General features: G+C 44.7%; 1 protein-coding gene across 1 annotated transcript in view; it reads left to right on the forward strand.

Moving 5' to 3' along the window:
• The first annotated feature begins 1,153 nt into the window (after nt 1-1,153).
• Nucleotides 1,154-21,057, forward strand: part of ACER2 (alkaline ceramidase 2) — a 43,820-nt gene continuing 23,916 nt past the window's right edge. Inside the window, exons 1-3 of the mRNA XM_012769763.3 lie at nt 1,154-2,096; nt 12,570-12,684; nt 13,491-13,632. Coding sequence (XP_012625217.2) covers nt 1,650-2,096; nt 12,570-12,684; nt 13,491-13,632 — 704 coding nt within the window. The 5' untranslated portion in view covers nt 1,154-1,649. The remainder of the gene's footprint in view (nt 2,097-12,569; nt 12,685-13,490; nt 13,633-21,057) is intronic.

Here is a 21,057-nt window from a genome sequence, read left to right on the forward strand (position 1 = left end):
AGCCCAAACCCAAGACTCACCGTCACCCCACTGCATTTTTTGTTTCTACTTCCTTGTTTCTGTATGCTTATAAAACCTACTAAGAATCTAAGTAAAGTAGACCTTGACAACCCTTTGCTTGGTCTCGTTCCTTTCTCTCGCCCATCTCTTTCAGGCAAGGTCCCCCTTGACCCCCGCGAGTAACAGAAGGTCCCGAGGGCCGGGACAGAAGAAGGGGTAGAAGTTGGGACAAAGATGAGAGGAGCAGAGAGAGAGTTGGCCCCTGGGGGACAAAGCTGGATTTCCTGATGACTAGGAGAGGAAGTGGGGTTTACAGTTTCTGCCAGTGATGGAGATCTTTAGAGACTTGCAAATGACTGTGTGGGTAACTGTGGAAGACAGACACTGATGCATAGGACATTGCAGCATCAGCCTAGGGTCCCATTGGACAGTCAGGCCCAGAGAGAGGGCAGCCCCTGTGGAGCTGCTGGCCTTTAGGGTACTAGGCAGGCCTGAGCAAGGAGATCCTAATGACAGTTATTAATAGCATAGATTGCTGCCCCGGGCTTCTTCTGCCACTGTCCTGACCTGTAATCCTAGAACCTCCCATGAAGAACTGGGGGTGGGGGGGCAGAGGACCAGGGAAAGAGAGAGAGAAAGTTGGCTTTCTCCAGGGATCTTGGGGACCAGATTGACTTTCATTTAGAAACTACAGGATAGGCTGGCCATGGTGGCTCATGCCTGTAATCCTAGCACTCTAGGAGGCCAATTCCAGTGGATTGCTCAAAGTCAGGATTTCAAAACCAGCCTGAGCAAGAGTGAGACCCTCATCTCCACTAAAAAATAGAAATTAATTGGCCAACTAATATATATAGAAAAAATTAACTGAGCATGGGGACGCATGCCTGTAGTCCCAGCTACTGGGGAGGCTGAGGCAGGAGGATTGCTTGAGCCTAGGAGTGTGAGGTTGCTGTGAGCTAGGCTGACGCCACTGCACTCACTCTAGCCAGGGCAACAACAGAGTGAGACTCTGTCTCAAAACAGAAACTACAGGATAGTTACAGAAGCAAAGTATTTATGAGCAGATCTGAGGTCATGCTGTCTGAATTTGCTTTCCAGCTCTGCCACTGGCTGGAATGGGGCTGCTAATAGAACCCACCTCACAGGATCTCCACCGGGCACACTAAATGAGTGATACTTAGAAGCTCTTCAAGCAGCGGCTTGCACATATGTGTCATCTTCTCTTGCACCTTCGATGTCCTGGAAATGTCATAGCTGCCACACTGCATCCTCTGAGGGTTGAGATGGCTGAAGTTTGACTATGCATAAGCCGCCACATCGAAGGCTAGACTAAACCTTAACACTGGAGTCTAGGGGAAGGAGGGCAGGAACATACTGGAAATTGCATAAGTGATCTGCCTGGGAGTGGGCGGCCCAGGCTTTGCGGGAGGGTCCCAAGCCTGCCCCTGCAGCCCAGCAACTAAAGCGAGTCGGGTCAAACAAACCCCTCCGGGCTTTGGAGGGACCAAGAGCCTTTCTCAGGTTTGAGCACGGGCATCCCACGCGTGGCTCAGCCAAGTCGGTGCAAACTCCCTGCAGGTCTACGGCGTCTGGGTCCTCCTGGGTTTCTCCTTATTTTAAATTTTTGCCAGAGAGGGTCCTGGCTCTTTATGCACAATCCAGGGGCGCCTGCGAATCCGAGTCAGGAGATGGGCGTGGGCAGGACCGTCACGGCCCTAGCCACCTGGGTCCCCGCCTCCCCGCGCCCCACCCGCGGGACCCCTCCTTCCACGCGAGGGGCGTGGCCTCCCGGGGGCGGAGCCGGGGAGGCGTCCGCGAGCGAGTTACGTCCCACAGGCGGGGCGGAGCGCGGGAGGCAGGCTGGGGAGGCGCCACATCCGGCGGCTGCCGGGTACTTCATAAAGCCGTCGCCGGCGCGCTTTGCCTCCGCCGCGGCTCTGGGCTCTTCGCGGCTGCAGGAGCAGCTGATCCAATGCCCCACAGCGGCCATGGGCGCCCCGCACTGGTGGGACCAGCTGCAGGCTGGCAGCTCGGAGGTGGACTGGTGCGAGGACAACTACACCATCGTGCCCGCCATCGCCGAGTTCTACAACACGGTGCGGGTCGCGGGAGCGGGGAAGGCAGGCGGGCCGGCGGGAGGGGCTGTCCCCGTGCGCCGCAGCGTCTGCAAGCTGGACGTGGGTCTTTGCGTGTATCTGGGGCATTCTCTCCAGGGACAGAGGCAGTCCACGCCCCCTCCTCTGCACGCTCCTTCCAGTTCTCCCTCTGTCTTCCTCTCCCGTCCCTATTCCCGACAGCTGGGCTCCATCCTCCTCCTCCTGTCATTTTGTTCTGATGGCCAATTGTCTTGTTTGGTCCCCACCCGTTCAATTGTCTTGTTTGGTCCCCACCCGTTCCGGAACCGGGGGTCCATGTCAGCCCCTTCTTCTGCTTTGGGTCAGGGCGGGACGGTGAACCCACCGGGACAACCCTCTGCCTCCCTTAGGATCTCCGTGGCGTGACGCACTTGGGTCGCATTGTGCGTTTTTGCCCTGCATACCTGCTCTTGGAGTACCGGGGAAGGGGAAGGCCCCCCCCCCCGCCCCCCGCCCCAACCCTGGCAGGTCTCTGGGGCCGGGTCCACTCCCACCTTGCTGACTTGCCCCACCCCCAAGAATATGTGAATAATGGTAGAGTTCGTTTTAGCCAGAATCAAGTTAATTACTACTAGTTCTTTTTTTCTTGCCTTTAGTGTTCAATTTCGCCAGCCCCAAGTCTCACTCCCCCAAGCCTGTGCTCTCTCCTGGTCATAAGTCTGAGGTGCGAAAGGGAAGTTTGGGAGTGATAATGTACGGGTTTTTGGACTTGCAAAGGTCCCCTAGGTACAGGCAAGCAGAAACTTCCCCACTGCAGAATCCTGTGTGTTTTAGTCTTGTAGGAGTGAAAGGTTGCAGCTGGGAGAGGAAATGCCTCATCTTTTCAGTGTCCATGGCTTGGGATTTGGGTACGGACTGTTAAGACTTTGCATGGTCATTTCTGTGGCCTAGCTCTTCATGCCCAAACACAGAAAACAGGAACTCCTGGTTTGAGTCACTGTGAATTTGAGGTTGTTATTTAGGATTTTTCTCCCCCTTGGATTTGCTAGAGAGAATGTGCTTGGCAGGAGTCAGTGCTTATGGCTTGGAGGGACCTCAGGTGATCTAGTCCCTGTCCTTTTATTCATCTGATGAGAATCCCCGAGCACTTGAGGAGGGAGCTGTCATGCCCACATTTCTGGCATGATTGGGACCCCAATACAGAAGTCTGGACTCTCGCTTCCCTCCACACAAACCCTCCTGCTTCTTTCTTATGACCAGGTTAGTTTCTCAAGAACACTTGGCCCTCTGCTGTTAGTAGATACTATGAAAGATGCAGTTGGTGGCAGTGGCCACAACCTAGCTATTGGATAAACTTCAGGGAGCATGCTATCAGGTATAGAAAGGTGCCCACGGGGTGGGCTGGAGCGTGCTGTGTGCCCCCAACAAGGAGAACAACAGTGGTAACTCAATTTCTCCATTTGTAAGTGCAGAATACAGTGAAATACTAAGGATTTCACCAGAGTTCAGGAAGAAATGACCATTTGATGACAGGTTCTCACACACCTAGCAGGATAATTATCTGTGGAGTCTGAGGCCTTCAAAGAGGGTCAGGCCTGGTTATTTAGGCCACAGAGGCTAGTGCATAGCAGCTCTGAGCTGGATGACGAGGAGTGTTTATTTTGTCTTTACTTTTAATCTAGTCCCATTGGAGCTGCTACTCTATGTAGTGAGTGCCAAAGTTTTTTTTTTTTTTTTTTTTTTGAGACAGAGTCTCGCTTTGTTGCCCAGGCTAGAGTGAGTGCCGTGGCGTCAGCCTAGCTCACAGCAACCTCAAACTCCTGGGCTCGAGTGATCCTTCTGCCTCAGCCTCCCGAGTAGCTGGGACTACAGGCATGCGCCACCATGCCCGGCTAATTTTTTTTTTATATATATATATCAGTTGGCCAATTAATTTCTTTCTATTTATAGTAGAGACGGGGTCTCGCTCTTGCTCAGGCTGGTTTTGAACTCCTGACCTTGAGCAATCCGCCCGCCTCGGCCTCCCAAGAGCTAGGATTACAGGCGTGAGCCACAGCGCCCGGCCTTTTTTTTTTTTTTAGAAATAAATTGTTGATCCTTAACTGCAGTGTCTGTGCCTGATTAGCCCAGCTGGCCCATCTGCCAAACTTTATTCCTTGGAATACTCGTAAACCTACAAAATTTGCTCTGGTGAAGCAGAGAGCGTAAGGTCTCAGACAAGTAGTTGGCCTCCTAAATTGTTGAGTGTAGGTCCAAATAATTTAGTAAAAACCATTTCCTCCCCTCTGTTTCCAAGGTCCTACTTATCTTTTGATGCTTATCACAGAAAATACCCGAGCTTATCTTTCTCCTGTGTGGAGAAAAGACAATGAACTATTACTTGGTGATAAACATAATTTTAAATCTTCATAATAAGGCAGCAAGTCCAATTATCCATTTGTTTTGTTTGTTTAGCAAGTCTCAGACCTATTTGGGACAATTATCTGTTTCATAAGAAACTAATAATCATTTCCAATTTTGAGAAAAAGCTAAAGGAATTGACAATGTTAAATCAAGAGAAGACGGAGAGAGGGATTTAGAACCTTCTTTTTCTTTTTAAGGCAAGGTCTTGCTCTTTCTCTTTGGCTAAAGTGCAATGGCATGATCATAGTTCACTGCAGGCTTGAACTCCTGGGCTCTAATGATCCTCCTGCCTTGGCCTTCCAAAGTGCTGGAAATACAGGTGTGAGCCACAGCACCTGGCCTAGTACCTTCTTAATGGGTCTTGGGATAGCACATCACTATTACAGCTTCAGTTACTTTTTTTTCCTTATTTTTGACCACTATACTAGTGAGGATACACCTTCAATTACTACTAGCCATCATTAATTGTTTGCTGTGTGTTGACACTCTGCTGGGTACCCTATATTCACAGTAGGTGGTAGGTGCTGTTTATTATATTTATTTGATAAAGGAAGAAATTGGGGCCAAGATAGTTTATGTAACTTGCTGAGGTCAAGAGAATGGCAGAGTTGGAGTCAGAACTTGGTTCAGTTGACTGTACCAGGAGAGTTCTCTTGAAGATATATGTGCCACTGTAACTTTTATTTATTTGGCATAGTATAGGTATTTATTATTTGGTCATTCTTTCAATTTAAAATTCCTGTATTGGGACCATTTTGTCTATAGAATAAAACTCATGATGTTTGATAAGAAAAAAAGTTTTTTAAAGCAGTTTTTCTTATTGTTGTTATAAAAGTAATAACATAATCATGGTAAAATATTTAGAGTATGGGAGTTATAAAGTACAAATACTCTTTTTTATGTATCTCTCCAGAAATTTTCTAGGTATGTGAAAAGCACATGTTTTTGCATATGCATATATAATATGTATCTATAGTGTATTCACACTTGAAGTTTTTTTTCAACCTATTTGAGATCATACTGTACAAACTCTTATGCACCTTGAATATTTCACTTAACATCTTGGAGACAGTCCCACATCGACTCACATGGGGCCAACTTCATCTTCACAATGTCTATACAGTATTAGATTCACTGGATTGACCATAATTTATTTAATCAATCAATTCCTTACAGATGGACGTTTAGGGCAGTTTCTGTTTGTTTTATTGTTTTTGTTTTGGGTTTTGAACAGTGATTAGTGAATACCCTCATTCGTGCTTCTGGATATACTATTGCAAGGACCAATCCTAGGCAGGGAATGCTGTGTCAAGGAGAATATTTGCTTTACATGCTGGTAATTGCTGTGAAATGGCCCCTTAAAGAGAGTGCACTGGTTTAACTTCCCCTGACAATGTTTGGGTGTACAAGGCATTTTGCTCTTGGGCTCTGCAAATCTTTATCGCCTCAAATCTTATCATCCTTTGCTTCAGCCAAGCCCAGTATTTCTTCCAAGAACATGTCATTTCCTTTCACAGCCTTTTACTTGTGTACGTTTTGTACTGTTTCTTCTCTGTACAAATTCAATTGAATTGAGTTCTTTTTAAGTTTTAAGTCCCGATTCACATAGACCTAGCCACTTTGGGGAAAAGTTGGATCTGCCTTTTAACCACTGAGCTTGTCCTGTAGGGACCCTGGTGCTGGGCAGTGACTCAGGGACAAAAGGAAATCAACTGGTGCTGAAAAGTCTTGAAGCAAAATATTAAACATATGCATAAAATCAGCCCACGATCTGTCACTTCCTCTGTGTCCCCAATCATCAATATAAAGAAAGTAGAGCTCTTTTTAAATGCTAAATCCCAATTCCCACTATCTGTAGGCTACAGGGCAAAATCTACCTACCTACCTACCTAATCTATCTGATCCTTTACTGGGCAACTACTGTGTGCCTTTTACAGAGACCAGAGCTGTAAGATGAGGACCATGACGGAGGTGTGGACAAGCCACTGAGGGCATTATTAGTATTCTGCATGGGATTGGTGTATTATGAGGGTAGGGTGGAGGTTTTTGCAAGAAGTCTTCTCAATAGGGCGACCAAAATTCTCCTAGGTTTCTACCTGAGACTTTTCTGATTTTAAAACTGATACTCCCATGCTCCCAGAACCTCCCTCAGTCCCAGGCAAACTAGGATAATTCGTCAACCTAGGGGCAGGAATGGGGCAATGGAATGGATAGTTAGGAATTGGCATACAATGAAGATGCACAGTCTACTCCGCCAGGGTAAAGGTCCCTAGCTGTTTGTGACCTACTGTCCAGAAAATGCACAGCCTATTGTTTTGTCTGTTTGTCCTCTGTCTGGAAAGTGCACATTCAGACGCATCAGGATGAAAGTGCAGTATGTTCCTGAGATCATTTTGTAGCAAATGTTATGTAGGAAGTCATAGAATAGGGAACTTTCTAAGGAAATAATTAATGCATTTTGAAATTGTGGTTTCCTTTTCATTAAAAAAAAAAAAAATCTGTCTGCAGGCATTAAACAAACCAATTCCCCAAAGGATAATCTAACAATAGGCTTTAAAAAACACCTCTTGACTGAACTATTCTACAGTTGCAGTGACCCACACAATATTGAGGGGAAGTTCATTTCTCCGTAGAGATGAAGTCATTGAGTCCTCATTTAGCCACAACTCATTTGCTTTTCCATATTTTTTTTTTGAGACAGAGTCTCACTTTGTTGCCTAGGCTAGAGTGAGTGCCATGGCGTCAGCCTCCATATTTTTTTTTTTTTTTTGACATTCCTTCCTCTCTTTATCTTGGGGAGAGTCTCCCTCTAATTTGGTCTTTTCCTTTCCATATATCGATGTCATTGAAAGAGATGGTGGAGGCCAGCAGACCTTGGTAAATGGGCTATGCAGAAGGAATAATGTAGTTTCAGTGTTATTTGGGAGCAAGTGTCAAAGTAGTGCTTCTAAATGGTGCTTCTAATATGTGCATTTAAAAATAATGTATCATAATTTTACTTCAGGTATAATAAATGACCATGCCTTTGTGAATAGCATATAAACACAGTTAAAAGTGACTAATGCATACATTGCTGGTGACAGTGTCACTTGGGAAAGCCATTGGGGGCAGCTTGGCAGAAGGTAGCTGCATTTAGCTAAAGCAAGAGAAGCTCCTAGGACTTGAGGCACTGACCATATACTGGGGTAAAAATCAAAATGTGTTGTATTAATATTTCTCAGCATTGTAGGTGGGACTGGAAATTGGTGCTCCTCCCACTGTGAAAATGGCTAAACTGCTGCCATCTGCAGCACTTAGAGCAAGTGAGCTGAATCTGTATTATCTCAGATGAAGAGGTTTGCAAGGCATATTGTTGAAGGAAAAAAGGAAGCTGCAGAGCAATAATGTTACCGTGTGTGACATGATATGCATGTGTTCGGGTAAATGCAAAGACAATGACTCGAAGACTATGAATCTAGAACATCTCTGGGGAAGAGGATAGAAAGGAGACTTTCCCTCTGTAATGTATTTTTTACAAGGAGACCACATTCATGTATGTGAAGGGAGAAAGGCCAGGGTTTAAGTTGCCTGTGGTATAACAATTCCATTTTTCTTCTCCTTCTCCCTCTTTAACTCCTTGCTCCCTGTCATCTTCTTTTCTTCCTTTTACTTCTGTGTTTAACAAGAGGAAAAGCCGCTGTTAAATCGTGAAGCCATGAAATGGGTCATATGTGCACAGTGTGTGATGCACAGCGTGGGATGCAATTCAGAATTTTTAGATGCTAGTCTAGGAGTTAAGCCAAGGAGGTGAGAATGTGGTTGGCCGAGTTGGAGGTGAACATCAGCTGGGGGCAGTGGAAGGAGCCCAAGGTGGTGCTGGTGGCTGAATGCTGGCCCCAGCAGGCCTGTGTGTGGTGCTGGCCTCTCGGACCTTAGCCAGCCTTGGAGCTGTTCTGGGCCCTCAACTGTGTCCCTGTGTATGACAAGGGATGGTTTTTAAGATCTTTCTTAAAATGATCCTTCTTAAAAAGATTCTTATAAAAATTTCTGATTCTTTAAATGATTCTATTGAAAGTGGAAGGCTTTGGTCATAACAACGAACAAAAGCCTACTGCTTATTCAGTACCTAGACCCTTGTCCTGATTCCTCTGTACCTGCTTCTTGGTAAATGAGAATTGACCAAATATCTAAGGCTGGGGACTGCTTACCACCTGGGACATCTCAGACAATTTATCTGTACTGTCACCCAAGGTCACTAGTAGCCATAGGGGCTCTAGGTGGGAAAGAGAGCAAGATCTGCCATCAGAGTGGATCAACTAGAAAAGATTCTCCTTTCTTTAGAATGATGCGGCCCCGCTTAGGTATTTCAGTCCAGGATTTTTTTTTTTTTTTTTTTTTGAGGCAGAGTTTTGCTCTGTTGCCTGGGCTAGAGTGCCGTGGTGTCAGCCTGGCTCACAGCAACCTCAAACTCCTGGGCTCAAGCGATCCTCCTCCCTCAGCCTCCCGAGTAGCTGGGACTACAGGCATGCGCCACCATGCCCGGCTAATTTTTTCTGTACAGTTTTAGTTGTCCAGTTAATTTCTTTCTATTTTTTCAGTAGAGATGGCGTCTTGCTCTTGCTCAGGCTGGTCTTGAACTCCTGAGCTCAAAGGATCTGCCCACCTTGGCTTCCCAGAGTGCTAGGATTATAGGAATGAGCCAAGGCTCCCAGCCTCAGTCCAGGATTTTAACCAAAGGCAGCAGCCCTGCTCCCATCCCACCCCTGACTAAGGACCTTGTTCTCTTCCCTTGACTTGCTATCTCCTCCACCCTATCTTTCTTCCCTTTCTATAAGCTGTTATTCCTGGCCCCCCTCCTCCCCAGGTGGTGACAGGGGCAGGCATTGGCCCCTGAGGTTGCCGGTCCTTACTTGTACTCCACCTTGAGCTCTGGGGTTTGCCCAAACATTTTATTTCCTTATGCGCCAGTGTGATTTCTTAGGTCTGGGAAAGCCCTTCTGCCCCGCCCCTCGGTCCAGTTCGGGTGCCCACCCTCATGGCTCCTTTGAGGCCTCCTCTAAGTGACCTTTCTGTATTCTTTTCTTCTGAAAGCCCTGCCCCCTTGGCTTTCCAGAGTTCATCTACCCCATCTTCCTATCTCTGAGTGTGTTTGTTTTGTTTTGTTTTAGGCCAGGACCCCTCCCTCACTTACACTTGCTCATTTAGACTGTGCTGCTGTCTTCACATTCAACACGCTTCCTCCGCGCCCACACCCCTGTGTGGGGAGCCCCTCACTCCACAGTCACGTGAGACTTAAGAAGCCGAATGTCCCTACCACCTCATACCTTCTAGAAGGGCCTTAATTTAAAAACAAAAAACAGAATGTAACAAGTGTTGGCAAGGATGTGGAGAAATTATAACCCTGTGCATTGCAGATGGGAAGGTAAAAATAAAAACCAGCTGCTGTGGAAAACGGTTTGGTGGTTCCTCAGTAAAGTTAAACATGGAATTACCACATCACCCCATTCCTGCTGCTATAACAAAATACCTTCTCTGGGTAATTTATAACAAAAGGAATTTATGTCTTACAGTTCTAGAGGCTGGGAAGACCAAGATCGAGGAACTAGCAGGTTTGGGGGCTGGGAGGGCTCCTTGCTTCAAAGACGTACCCTCACATGGCGGAAAGGGCGAACAACTCTCTCGCACGTCTCTGGAAGAGCGCTAATCCAATCTGTGAGAGCTCTGCCTTCATGACCTAATCTCCTCTTAAAGGCCCCACCCCTTAATACAGTCATGCAGTGGGGATACATTCTGGGAAATGCATGGTCAGGTGATTTTGTTGTTCTGCGAACATCATGGAGTGGGCTTACACAAATTAGATGGTATAACCTACTACACACCTAGGCTATACAGAATAGCCTGTTGTTCCTAGGCTGTAAACCTGTGCAGCATGTTACTGTACTGCCTGCTGCAGGCAATTTAACACAATGGTAAGTATGTATCTAAACATAGAAAAGTTACAGTAAAAATACAATATAAAACTCCATTATAATCTTATAGGCCCACCATTGTATTAATGTATGTGGTCCATTATTGACTGAAATGATATGTGGCACACGACTGTACTCTCACATTGATGATTCAGTTTCGACATATATGAATTTGGAGGCAGGGATACATTCAGACCATAGCACCCAGTAACCAGTAATGGATGAAAGAATAAACAAAACGTGGCACGTCCTCACAATGGAATATTGTTCAGCCATAAAAAGGAATAAAGTACTGATACGTGCTATAGTATGGATGAACCTTAAAAACATTATGTTAAATGAAAGAAGCCAGACACAAAAGGTTATACATTATTTGATTCCACTTATGTAAAATATCTAGAATGGGTAAATTCATAGAGACAAAAAGCAGATTAGTGGTTGCCAGTGTCCCGGGGAAGGAGGATTGAGGAGTGACTGCTTCACGGGAATGGGGTTTCTTTTTGAGGTTATGAAAAAATTTTGAAACTAGATAGAGGTTGATTACACATTATGAATGTACTAAATGCCACTGACTGTACACTTTAATGGTTAGTTTTGTGCTATGTGAGTTTTAGCTCAATTTTAAAATTTCAGGAAAAAAAGTTGGCTGCGAATCCCTAAAAAAAAAACAACAAATAAACAAGCAAAAAATCAATTAAAAAATGAGGGAATTAAGAGTGAGGTTCTATATTAGAATTATGCTGTCTAATATGATAGTCACCAGCCACATGTGGCCACTGAGCACGGGAAGTGTGGCTGGCCCAAACTGAGGCTTGCTGTAAGTGTGAAATTTACACTGAACTTCAAAGCCTTGGTATGGACAAAAGAATGTAAAATATCTCATCTAGGATACTTTAATAGTGACTACATGTTCAATGACAATATTTTGAATTTATTGCAATCAATATGACACATTAATAAAATTTTTTTTGAAGACAGAGTCTAACTCTGTTGCCCAGGCTAGAGTGAGTGCCATGGTGTCAGCCTAGCTCACAGCAACCTCAGACACCTGGGCTCAAGTGATCCTCCTGCCTCAGCCTCCCGAGTAGCTGGGACTACAGGCACGAGCCACCATGCCTGGCTAATTTTTTTGTATATATTTTTAGTTGTCCAGATAATTTTTTTCTATTTTTAGTAGAGCCTGGGTCTCACTTTTGCTCAGGCTGGTCTTGAACTTCTGAGCTCAAACAATCCGCCCGCCTTGGCCTCCTAGAGTTCTAGGATTACAGGCATGAGCCACCTCGCCCGGCCCATTAATAAGATTTTTTAAAAAACCGAATGCCCCTAGAGACATAATAGAGGGACTGAAGTACACACTGAAGTCTGCATGATAAAATGACATCATTTTAAAGCTGGGAAGAAACTTTCAAATATGATCTTTACCTAAACACAAGTTTGGATTAGGGCAAGAAAGCTGACAAAGGACAACTAAGGGGCAAACTGCAAAGAGCATCCTCTCCATGCAGGCGGAGGGGAAAAGGCTGGCCTAGCTGGTGGAGGGTTATTGGGAGCTAGCACATGTCTAATTCTTCTTACCCTTTCATTAAACTGTTTTACCATTGTTTAGTACAGGCCTTATCTTTAAAAATGTAAGCGCAGTCAGACGCCTAGTATGTGCCTATCATCCAGCCACTTGGAAGGCTGAGGAGGAAGGATCCCTTGAGCCCAGGAGTTGGTGGCTAGCCTGGGCAATGTAGCAAGACCTTGTCTCTTAAACATTTTTAAAAGAAGTAAATGCATGTAAATTAGAATGCTTCATAATTAATCTTGCAGACAAACAGTAGGAGTTATTGGTTCTTTGACTCAAGAGATGATCCTGGGCACCCTTCATAGATTGCAGTGTTTTTATAGCTGCTTCGACAATCAAACAGGCAGCAAGGAGCCCCTTATAAATGGTCATATGGTCATTAAAGAAGTTTTAAGTTTTCTTGGTTGTATATCTACAATTAGAAAAAGAAGTGCAGGACCTTCAACAAGATGTGTGGCTGTATTTATCCCAGTTTTCAAAGGGACACACTTGGAGCAAGCTGCTTTATTTTTTGCCCTTTTACTTAATATTCATCTTTTCTTTTCTTTTCTTTTTTTTTTTTGCATTTCCCCCCAGATCAGCAACGTCTTGTTTTTCATTTTACCGCCCATCTGCATGTGCTTGTTTCGTCAGTATGCAGCATGCTTCAACAGTGGCATCTACTTAATCTGGACTCTTTTAGTTGTAGTGGGTAAGTGGATTCGCTTGGGAACGTGGACCGAACGGGAGGAAATGGGATTCCACACACTTCCTGTCCCCTCTGAACATAATGTTTTGTAAACTAAAGTCACTCTGACGTCTTAGCAAATTTTTTCCCCGCTTGCTTGACGCCAAATGGACCCTTTGAATATGGGCTTGATAACAAAGTTGGCTGTAACTATCACTTACTTGCCTTCAAGACTTCATTTGTGGAATAAGAATTGGGGTTGTGCCAGTGCAATTTTATGAGAACATCTGAAAAAAGTCATGTGAAGCAGTTGAACTCTGGTGAGACTGTGGTTTCTAATGGACTAAAATTAAAGAAAAAAAAATTGTAGATGTTTGCTCCCTTATTGTTTTGTGAAATACTTGTATAATTTCCATTTCCTCCTACAGGCAAGTTGGGAATTCTTTTTTTTTTTTCTTTTCGGATGCTGGCAGAGGTCAATGCTTGGGAACTCTTAACGATGAGAGAATGTTGAGTTTTACGTACTGCCTGTTCCCAGGAAGGCTCAGTGGGTGAAGATAGAGTGTGTAACTGTGGAGTTACACACTAAAGAACTACTCTAAAGTTCTCACGTGCTGATATTTGGGCTCTGGCTGAAGTCCTCTTTCTAGACTTCAGGGCTGCATGGCTGGGTGGTGTGAGTTTCTTCCTTCAGTTTCTTTTTTCAGAGAGATCGAGTGATCTGGTGATTGTGATAGCAGTTGGTGAAAGGGCTATCCTTAAGCAGTGTATTGAGTTTGTGAGTCTCTTCTTCTGTGATGACCTTTTTTATTGGTTGTAATTGATTCTAGGAATCGGATCCGTCTACTTCCATGCAACCCTTAGTTTCCTGGGTCAGATGCTTGATGAACTTGCAATCCTTTGGGTTCTGATGTGTGCTCTGGCCATGTGGTTCCCCAGAAGGTATCTACCAAAGATTTTTCGGAATGACAGGTAAGGTTGTGCTAAACATTTCGCATTTACCACCAGGTGCAATACCCAATATAATGATGCATATATCAAGAACCATAACACATGGTTGAACTCAGCCTCATGATGAGCTTATCATATACTTTAATATCCACTCGTTATTTTTATGATATAACAGTATAAATAAACTGGCAGATAAAAGAGGAAATTTTAATAATGCTCAGGGAAGGATTTATATAATATGAGGGACAAAAAGTCAAATACCTCCGTTGTTTGATGTGAGCAAGAGTGGAAAGACCTTCAGTGGGGGTGAAAGTACTGGATGGTTATTCAAAGATGTTTGATTTTCTGCTGGAACATTTCCTTAAGACCAGTCTAACTCCATTAGTTTTATGCAACTGAAGTAAAATCCACACTGATGAGTGGGTTCTTGGACCTACAGATACTGCAGTTTTCAAATTGCATTTTTTTTTCTTCTGTTGAGAGCTATGCATGCAACACACACACACACACACACACTCTCTCTCTCATATACTGTGTACATCTCCAAGCTGGAAACCTGGAATTTCAGGAGCACATATATTTTAATATCCATTGTTTTAGGGTTTGTGGTTATTTTATTCATCCAAAAACTATTTTTAAACACTTATTTTTGTTGTTGTTCCTATATGATTTAATTTATAGGATATTAAATATGGACAGAACAAATCTGTGCTGTTGGAAGTCAGGATAGGAACACTTACTTTTTTTTTTTTTTGAGACAGAGTCTCACTTTGTTGCCCAGGCTAGAGTGAGTGCCGTGGCGTCAGCCTGGCTCACAGCAACCTCAATCTCCGGGGCTCAGCGATCCTACTGCCTCAGCCTCCCGAGTAGCTGGGACTACAGGCATGCGCCACCATGCCCGGCTAATTTTTTGTATATATATTTTTAGTTGGTCAATTAATTTATTTCTATTTTTGGTAGAGACGGGGTCTCGCTCAGGCTGGTTTCGAACTCCTGACCTTGAGTAATCCGCCCGCCTCGGCCTCCCAAAGTGCTAGGATTACAGGCGTGAGCCACCGCGCCCGGCCGGAACACTTACTTTTTTACTATGTATTTTTCTAGGTAATAGAATATCATGGTAAAACAGCAGTCTCTGCCTCTAATGAGCTTACACTGAAGTCGGGGAGATTACAATTCAACAAACAAACAAGCAAATAAATAATATAATATTAAGGTATGCTAAGTGCTGTGATGAAAAGTGAAGGTGGTATGAGTATAGTGGTGACTTGGGGTGCCGATTTAGAGTTTGATCAGTAAAAGCCTTTCTGAGGAGCTATGCGAGGTTCGTTACTATCTGAAGGCACAGAGGACAGTCAACATAATAAAGATGAGACACATTTCCAGAACACATTACCCATATGTTTCTCTATAGCTGTGGTCCCCAACCCCCGGGCCTTGGACTGGTATGAGTCTGTGGCCTATTAGGAACTAAGCTTCACAGCAGGAGGTGAGTGGCAGACGGGTGAGAAGTGGGCGAATGAGTGAAGTTTCATCTGAATTTACAGCCACTCCCCATCGCTCGCGTCACCGCCTGAACTCTGCCTCCTGTCAGATCAGCAGTGGCATTAAGTTCTCCTAGGAGTGTGAACCCTACTGTGAACTGCGCATGGGAGGGATCTAGGTTGCGTGCTCCTTATGAGACTCTAATGCCTGATGATCTGAGGCGGAACCGAGGCGGTGATGCTAGTGCTGGGGAGCGGCTGCGAATACAGATTATCATTAGCAGAGAAGTTTGACTGTACAGAGACTATAATCAATTGCCTGCAGACTCATATCAAAACCCTATCAGTGAGTGGCAAATGACAATTAAGCTGCACTGGTGGCAGGCTTTATGGTGGCAAGTGAGCGTCTTACTTCAATTGTACAGCTGCATCTGGTGGCAGCCTTGAAGTCAGAATCCAATACTTACTTTAGTCCAAGCGTGGCCCGCCATTATTTTATTTACCACTTCTCGTCTGAGCCTCTTTCCTGCACTGCACACTTGTCTCAGTCACAGTTTTGGTAAGCCCACAAGCTAACCCTAGCAAAAATGAGTAAAAAACAAACATCGCTGGAGAGCTTCTTTGAAAAAGGGGAAAGACCCAATGATGAGACAACAGAACTCTAAGACTGCCAACAAAAGGAAAGCTGCATTTAAAAGAAAATATCAAGGCGGGGTGAGGTGGCTCACGCCTGTAATCCTAGCACTCTGGGAGGCAGAGGTGGGTGGATTGCTCAAGGTCAGGAGTTAAAACCAGCCTGAGCAAAGCGAGACCCCGTGTCTACTAAAAATGGAAAGAAATTAATTGGCCAACTAAAAATATATAGAAAAGATTAGCCGGGCATGGTGGCGCATGCCTGTAGTCCCAGCTACTCAGGAGGCTGAGGCAGAAGGATTGCTTGAGCCCAGGAATTTGGGGTTGCTATGAGCCAGGCTGATGCCACAGCACTTTAGCTTGGGCAACAGAATGAGACTCTGACTCAAAAAAAAAAAAGAAAAAGAAAATACCAAGAATCCTACTTAAATTACAGGTTCATTGCAACAGGTGATTCACATTCTGTAAGCCCACTTTGTATAATATGTGGCAACTGGCTGTCCAATGAAGCCATGAAACCTTCAAAACTGCTTTGCCACATGGAGGTCAAGCACCCTGCATTAACAAATAAGCCTTTGCAGTTTTTCAAAAGAAAGAAACGTGAACATGAAGAGCAGAAGCAATTATTGAAGGCCACCACTTCATCAAACGTGTCTGCACTGAGAGCATCATTCTTAGTGGCTAATCACATTGCTAAAGCTAAGAAGCCCTTTATTATCAGTCAAGAGTTGATCCTAGGCCGGGCGCGGTGGCTCGCACCTGTAATCCTAGCACTCTGGGAGGCCGAGGCGGGCGGATTGCTCAAGGTCAGGAGTAGGAAATAATCCTGAGCAAGAGCGAGACCCTGTCTCTACTATAAATACAAATAAATTAATTGGCCAACTAATATATAGAGAAAAAAAAATTAGCCGGGCATGGTGGCGCATGCCTGTAGTCCCAGCTACTTGGGAGGCTGAGGGCAGCAGGATTGCTTGAGTCCAGAAGCTTGAGGTTGCTGTGAGCTAGGCTGACGCCACGGCACTCACTCTAGCCTGGGCAACAAAGTGAGACTCTGACTCAGGAAAAAAAAAGAGTTGATCCTGCCTGCTGCTAAGGACATTTGCCACAAACTTTTAGGAGAGGCTGTAGTTCATAAGGTGGCACATGTTCCTCTTTCAGCTAGCACTGTCACTAGATGAATTGAAGAAATAGCAGAGGATATTGAGGCATGATTGTCAGACAGGATTAATGAGTCACTGTGGTACACAACCCAGGCTGACGAGTCTACAGATGTTGACAACCAGGCTGCGATGTTTTCGTGTGAATTTTTTTTCAGTAGGATGTGCACGAGGATATGTTACGTGCACTTTTGTTGCCAACCAACACCACAGCTGCAGAGTGATTCCAGTCTTTGAATGATTACATATCAGGAAAACTGAATCGGTCATTTTGTGTGGGTATATGCACGGACTGGGTGGCTGCCATGACTGGACCACTCTCTGGTTTCATTATCTTCAAGTGTGGTCAAGCAGATAGACATACCCTCAAGAAGGTTACTTATCAAAAAATGAGAGAAGAGCCAGTGAGCGAGAGGGTGAGAGAGAGAAAGAGAGCTTTATTTACAAGTAGAAGTTCCTGGTCTTAGATGAAGTGTGGTTCTCCATTTTGCTGAAGCCTTCAAGAAAGTGTGGTTTAAAATGTGGCCAGATTGGTTTAGGCTGTGTCCAGTTTCTAATGTTATTGTTTTGTTTCCTTGTTCAGCTTCAGGGGAAGACTTGGGAGGTGAGGGGGGGAGGAGGGCAGGGGTGAGGTGGAGGGCAAGAAGCAGGGACATGAGGTGGTTTTGCAGGCAGGGGCTTTTTGACTCTGCCTGAAAAACAAACCATTGTGACCTTTTGGCTCTTCCTGCAGTTTGCAAGGTGCCCACCAGTCACCTGTCTTTTCCCTGAGCCTGGTGTGCGTTAGGTTGAGAGCTGAGGAACCACCTTTCTCTTACGTCTGCTCTTTCAAGTCCTGAAATCTGAGTGAGACATCGAAGAAATGGGAGTGAGGGTTTTGTTGATTTGTGTGCGGCATTCTGGAGGCCTGAGATGAAATTCCAAGTGGCGGTTTTTGATGTGTTCTTTACATAAAACCTTTCTTTTTCTTTTGTTGTTTCTTGGAGGTAGGGAGAATAATACTATGAGCAGGAGAGAAGAAAATGGGGCGATGACATTGGTAATTAAAGCTTACACCTTTGATAATGAAAACATATCGTGAGGCAGAGGTGTCCGTGACCATTTGGGACTTTCCATGGCCAGCACCCTGCAGCCCTTCTCTGGGGAGGCGTGAAGATGTGGGCGCTCTGTCTTCAGTGTGGGCAGAGTCCTTTAGAAACACAGAGGGCCGCATATGTACATATCCCTGGCTTGGGAAACTGGCTTTGGATCTTAGCTTCACTGCTCATAAACTGTCACTTGTCTTGACTCTCTTTCCTCACCTGTCAGATTAGGTAAATAGTAGTACTCACCTTAGGGTTCTTTGAGATGATCCTGAAGAGCACCAAGCACAGTATCATGGTGACTGCTCCGTCAGAGTTAGCCGTCCTTACTACCAATGGCTTTGGAAGAGATTTCTGCCTAGTATTTCTGAGATACGCATGCAAACTGAAGGAAAGAATGGGCATTGGAAATTTTAATGAGCCAAGAAAAAAAAGGTGCATGTTAAGGGAAAAGTAAACAAGGATTTCAGCTCTGTTTGGGCACCTTCAGTTTTCCAGTGACAAGAAGAGGGTAAGAAGGACAAACCCCTTTGTGTGGGTTTTACTGCCCGTGATGTGGGACAGGTGGCAGTTCTGCAGTGGAAGGGGCAGGCCAGACCAAAGAATCCATGTCAATACCAGGATTTGTGTAGTTCAAGGATTGTTAGGCTGCCTGAACTTACCAGATGGTTAACATTTATTTCCATTTTTTTCCCCCTAGTGACCTAGACTTTGCTGGAATATTTCTAAATACATATTAAAATTCGTTCCAGTGTGAGATTTCTAGAGAAGAGACAGTAGAGTGTGGTGGCTGAGTTTGGATCAGACAGACATGGCTTTGAATAATAATCCACTTTTTTAAAAAATTAAAAAAGCTCTGGGACCTCATTTTGCTTATCTGTAGAGATGATAAGTATCTACGTCATGGGGTCAGAAATAAATGGAAAAATTACATAGAGCGTATAGTACAGTGCCTCATGTCGAATAAAGACTCAACAAATGCTAGCAGTTAGTATGAATGGCTATTATGGGCAAGTAATTTGAAGATAAGGATTTCTAGAACAGTAGGGAAATTATTAATATTCATATGTCACTAGGATATATTTTGTAGATTTAAGAAGTAGGGCTTTCTTTCATCTTGCCTGAATGTCCCAATAATCTTCAGGACATACCTTCAGTTGTTGATGGTTATTAATACTTTTTAGATATTTTTGTTTTAAGAAAAAAAGAATTATTATAGGCTAATTGTATCTACTTCTTAAAGAATTTATACTGCTGTGTTTTCTATGACTGTGCCCCTACAAAGTCCAGGGATAGCCCTGAACTTTATGATCCAATTCATTTTTTGAATCCTGAATAGCCAGGGAGCCAGCTGGGACCTGCCCACCTGTAGCAGGCTTGCCCGGTGACTTGGGGCTGGAATCTTAAATTTTCTGGGCTTTAGTGCCTTGCTTACAAAATGACAGGGTTGATGAGCTCTCTGAGGTCTCTTCTAGGACCAGATGCTATAGTGCTATGAATATGACCAGCTGGCTATTCTAAATATGTTTTGTCCCTAAAGGGTAGCTTCTTTTTTTTTTTTTTTTTTTTTTTTGAGACAGAGTCTCGCTTTCTTGCCTAGGCTAGAGTGAGTGCCGTGGTATCAGCCTAGCTCACAGCAACCTCAAACTCCTGGGCTCAAGCGATCCTCCTGCCCCAGCCTTCCGAGTAGCTGGGACTATAGGCATGAGCCACCATGCCCGGCTGATTTTTATATTATATATATTAGTTGGCCAATTAATTTCTTTCTATTTTTATGGTAGAGACGAGGTCTCACTCAGGCTGGTTTTGAACTCCTGACCTTGAGCAATCCGCCCGCCTCGGCCTCCCAGAGTGGTAGGATTATAGGCGTGAGCCACCGCGCCCGGCAAAGGGTAGCTTCTTTTAAAAATATTTTTTTTAATATTGCCCAGGCTCGTCTTGAGCTCTTGGGCTCAAGTCATCCACCTGCCTTAACGTTACAAGTAATTAGGACTACAGGTGCACACCACCATGCCCAGCTAATGTTTTGTTTTTTGATTTTTTTAGAGATGAGGGTCTCGCTATGTTGTCCAGGCTGTCTAAAGGGCAGTTCAAAGCAGTGGATCGTAACCAGGGACATTTCCAGCTCTTACAGGACATCTGGGAAATTTTTGGTGATCACAGTGATGGAAGGCTTTGACATCTATAAATTCCATTTCATTTCAGAAGAGTAAAAGGGGCATTACCAAATATCTGATACAAAAATGGGCACAGGTCTGATAGGGCTGACAACTACTGCTCTAAAGGGTAGCTAATGATAACAACAGTAACAGCTGTGTTATAAAAACATTATGACAGAATTGGGTTGCTAGGTTCTGGTTTGGAGAATACAGGAAGAAGGGGTGCTACTAAGGGTTCCCTGACCTTGTGTTTCAGCGTGAGACCATAATGGGCTGGAAGGTTGCAAACAGGACCAGAGGCTGCAGTCAGGGCTGTCTGTCAACATAGTTTAGAAAACACCCAGTTGGGGCCCCTTGCTCCTGGCTATTTCCAGCTGTCTTGTACTAAGGGCCTCTGGTGACTCTGGGGTCTGCCGGGCTGGCTGGCTTTCTGCTGGCCACGTGACCTCTGTTTATTTATGCTGGTTGCAGAATTGTGTGTTCACAGGATGTCCTCGTTGGCCAGCACACTCCTCCCCACCCTCTGGACGTGACGTGGGGAGGTGTCTGCAGACGGTCTCCCTAAAGAAAGCATGTTTCATCAAGCTTGCTGCCTTTAAACTACTTGGCAAGACTGTATGGAGCCTTTGGTGATTGCAACAGCAGCTCAGTCAGATTTTTTCCCCTGGAGTGTGATACGATCAACAAAAATAATATTTAAAATTATATTAATATTATTCTCAAAATGTTGATGAGGATAATGGTAATAATGGGTTTCATGAGCACATAACACATACCAGTTGCTCTTAAGTGCTTTAATGCTTACAAGAGCACCGTGAGGCAGGTGCCTTAATTTTTACGTGGGAAAGGCTGGAAGAGTTAAGTTACTTGCCAAAGCTCCCACAGCTGCCGAGTGGTAGAGGCAGGATTTGAACACACATTGGTCTCACTGGAA

Source organism: Microcebus murinus, chromosome 12, assembly GCF_040939455.1.
Source record: "Microcebus murinus isolate Inina chromosome 12, M.murinus_Inina_mat1.0, whole genome shotgun sequence".
NCBI classification, from domain to species: Eukaryota; Metazoa; Chordata; class Mammalia; order Primates; family Cheirogaleidae; genus Microcebus; species Microcebus murinus.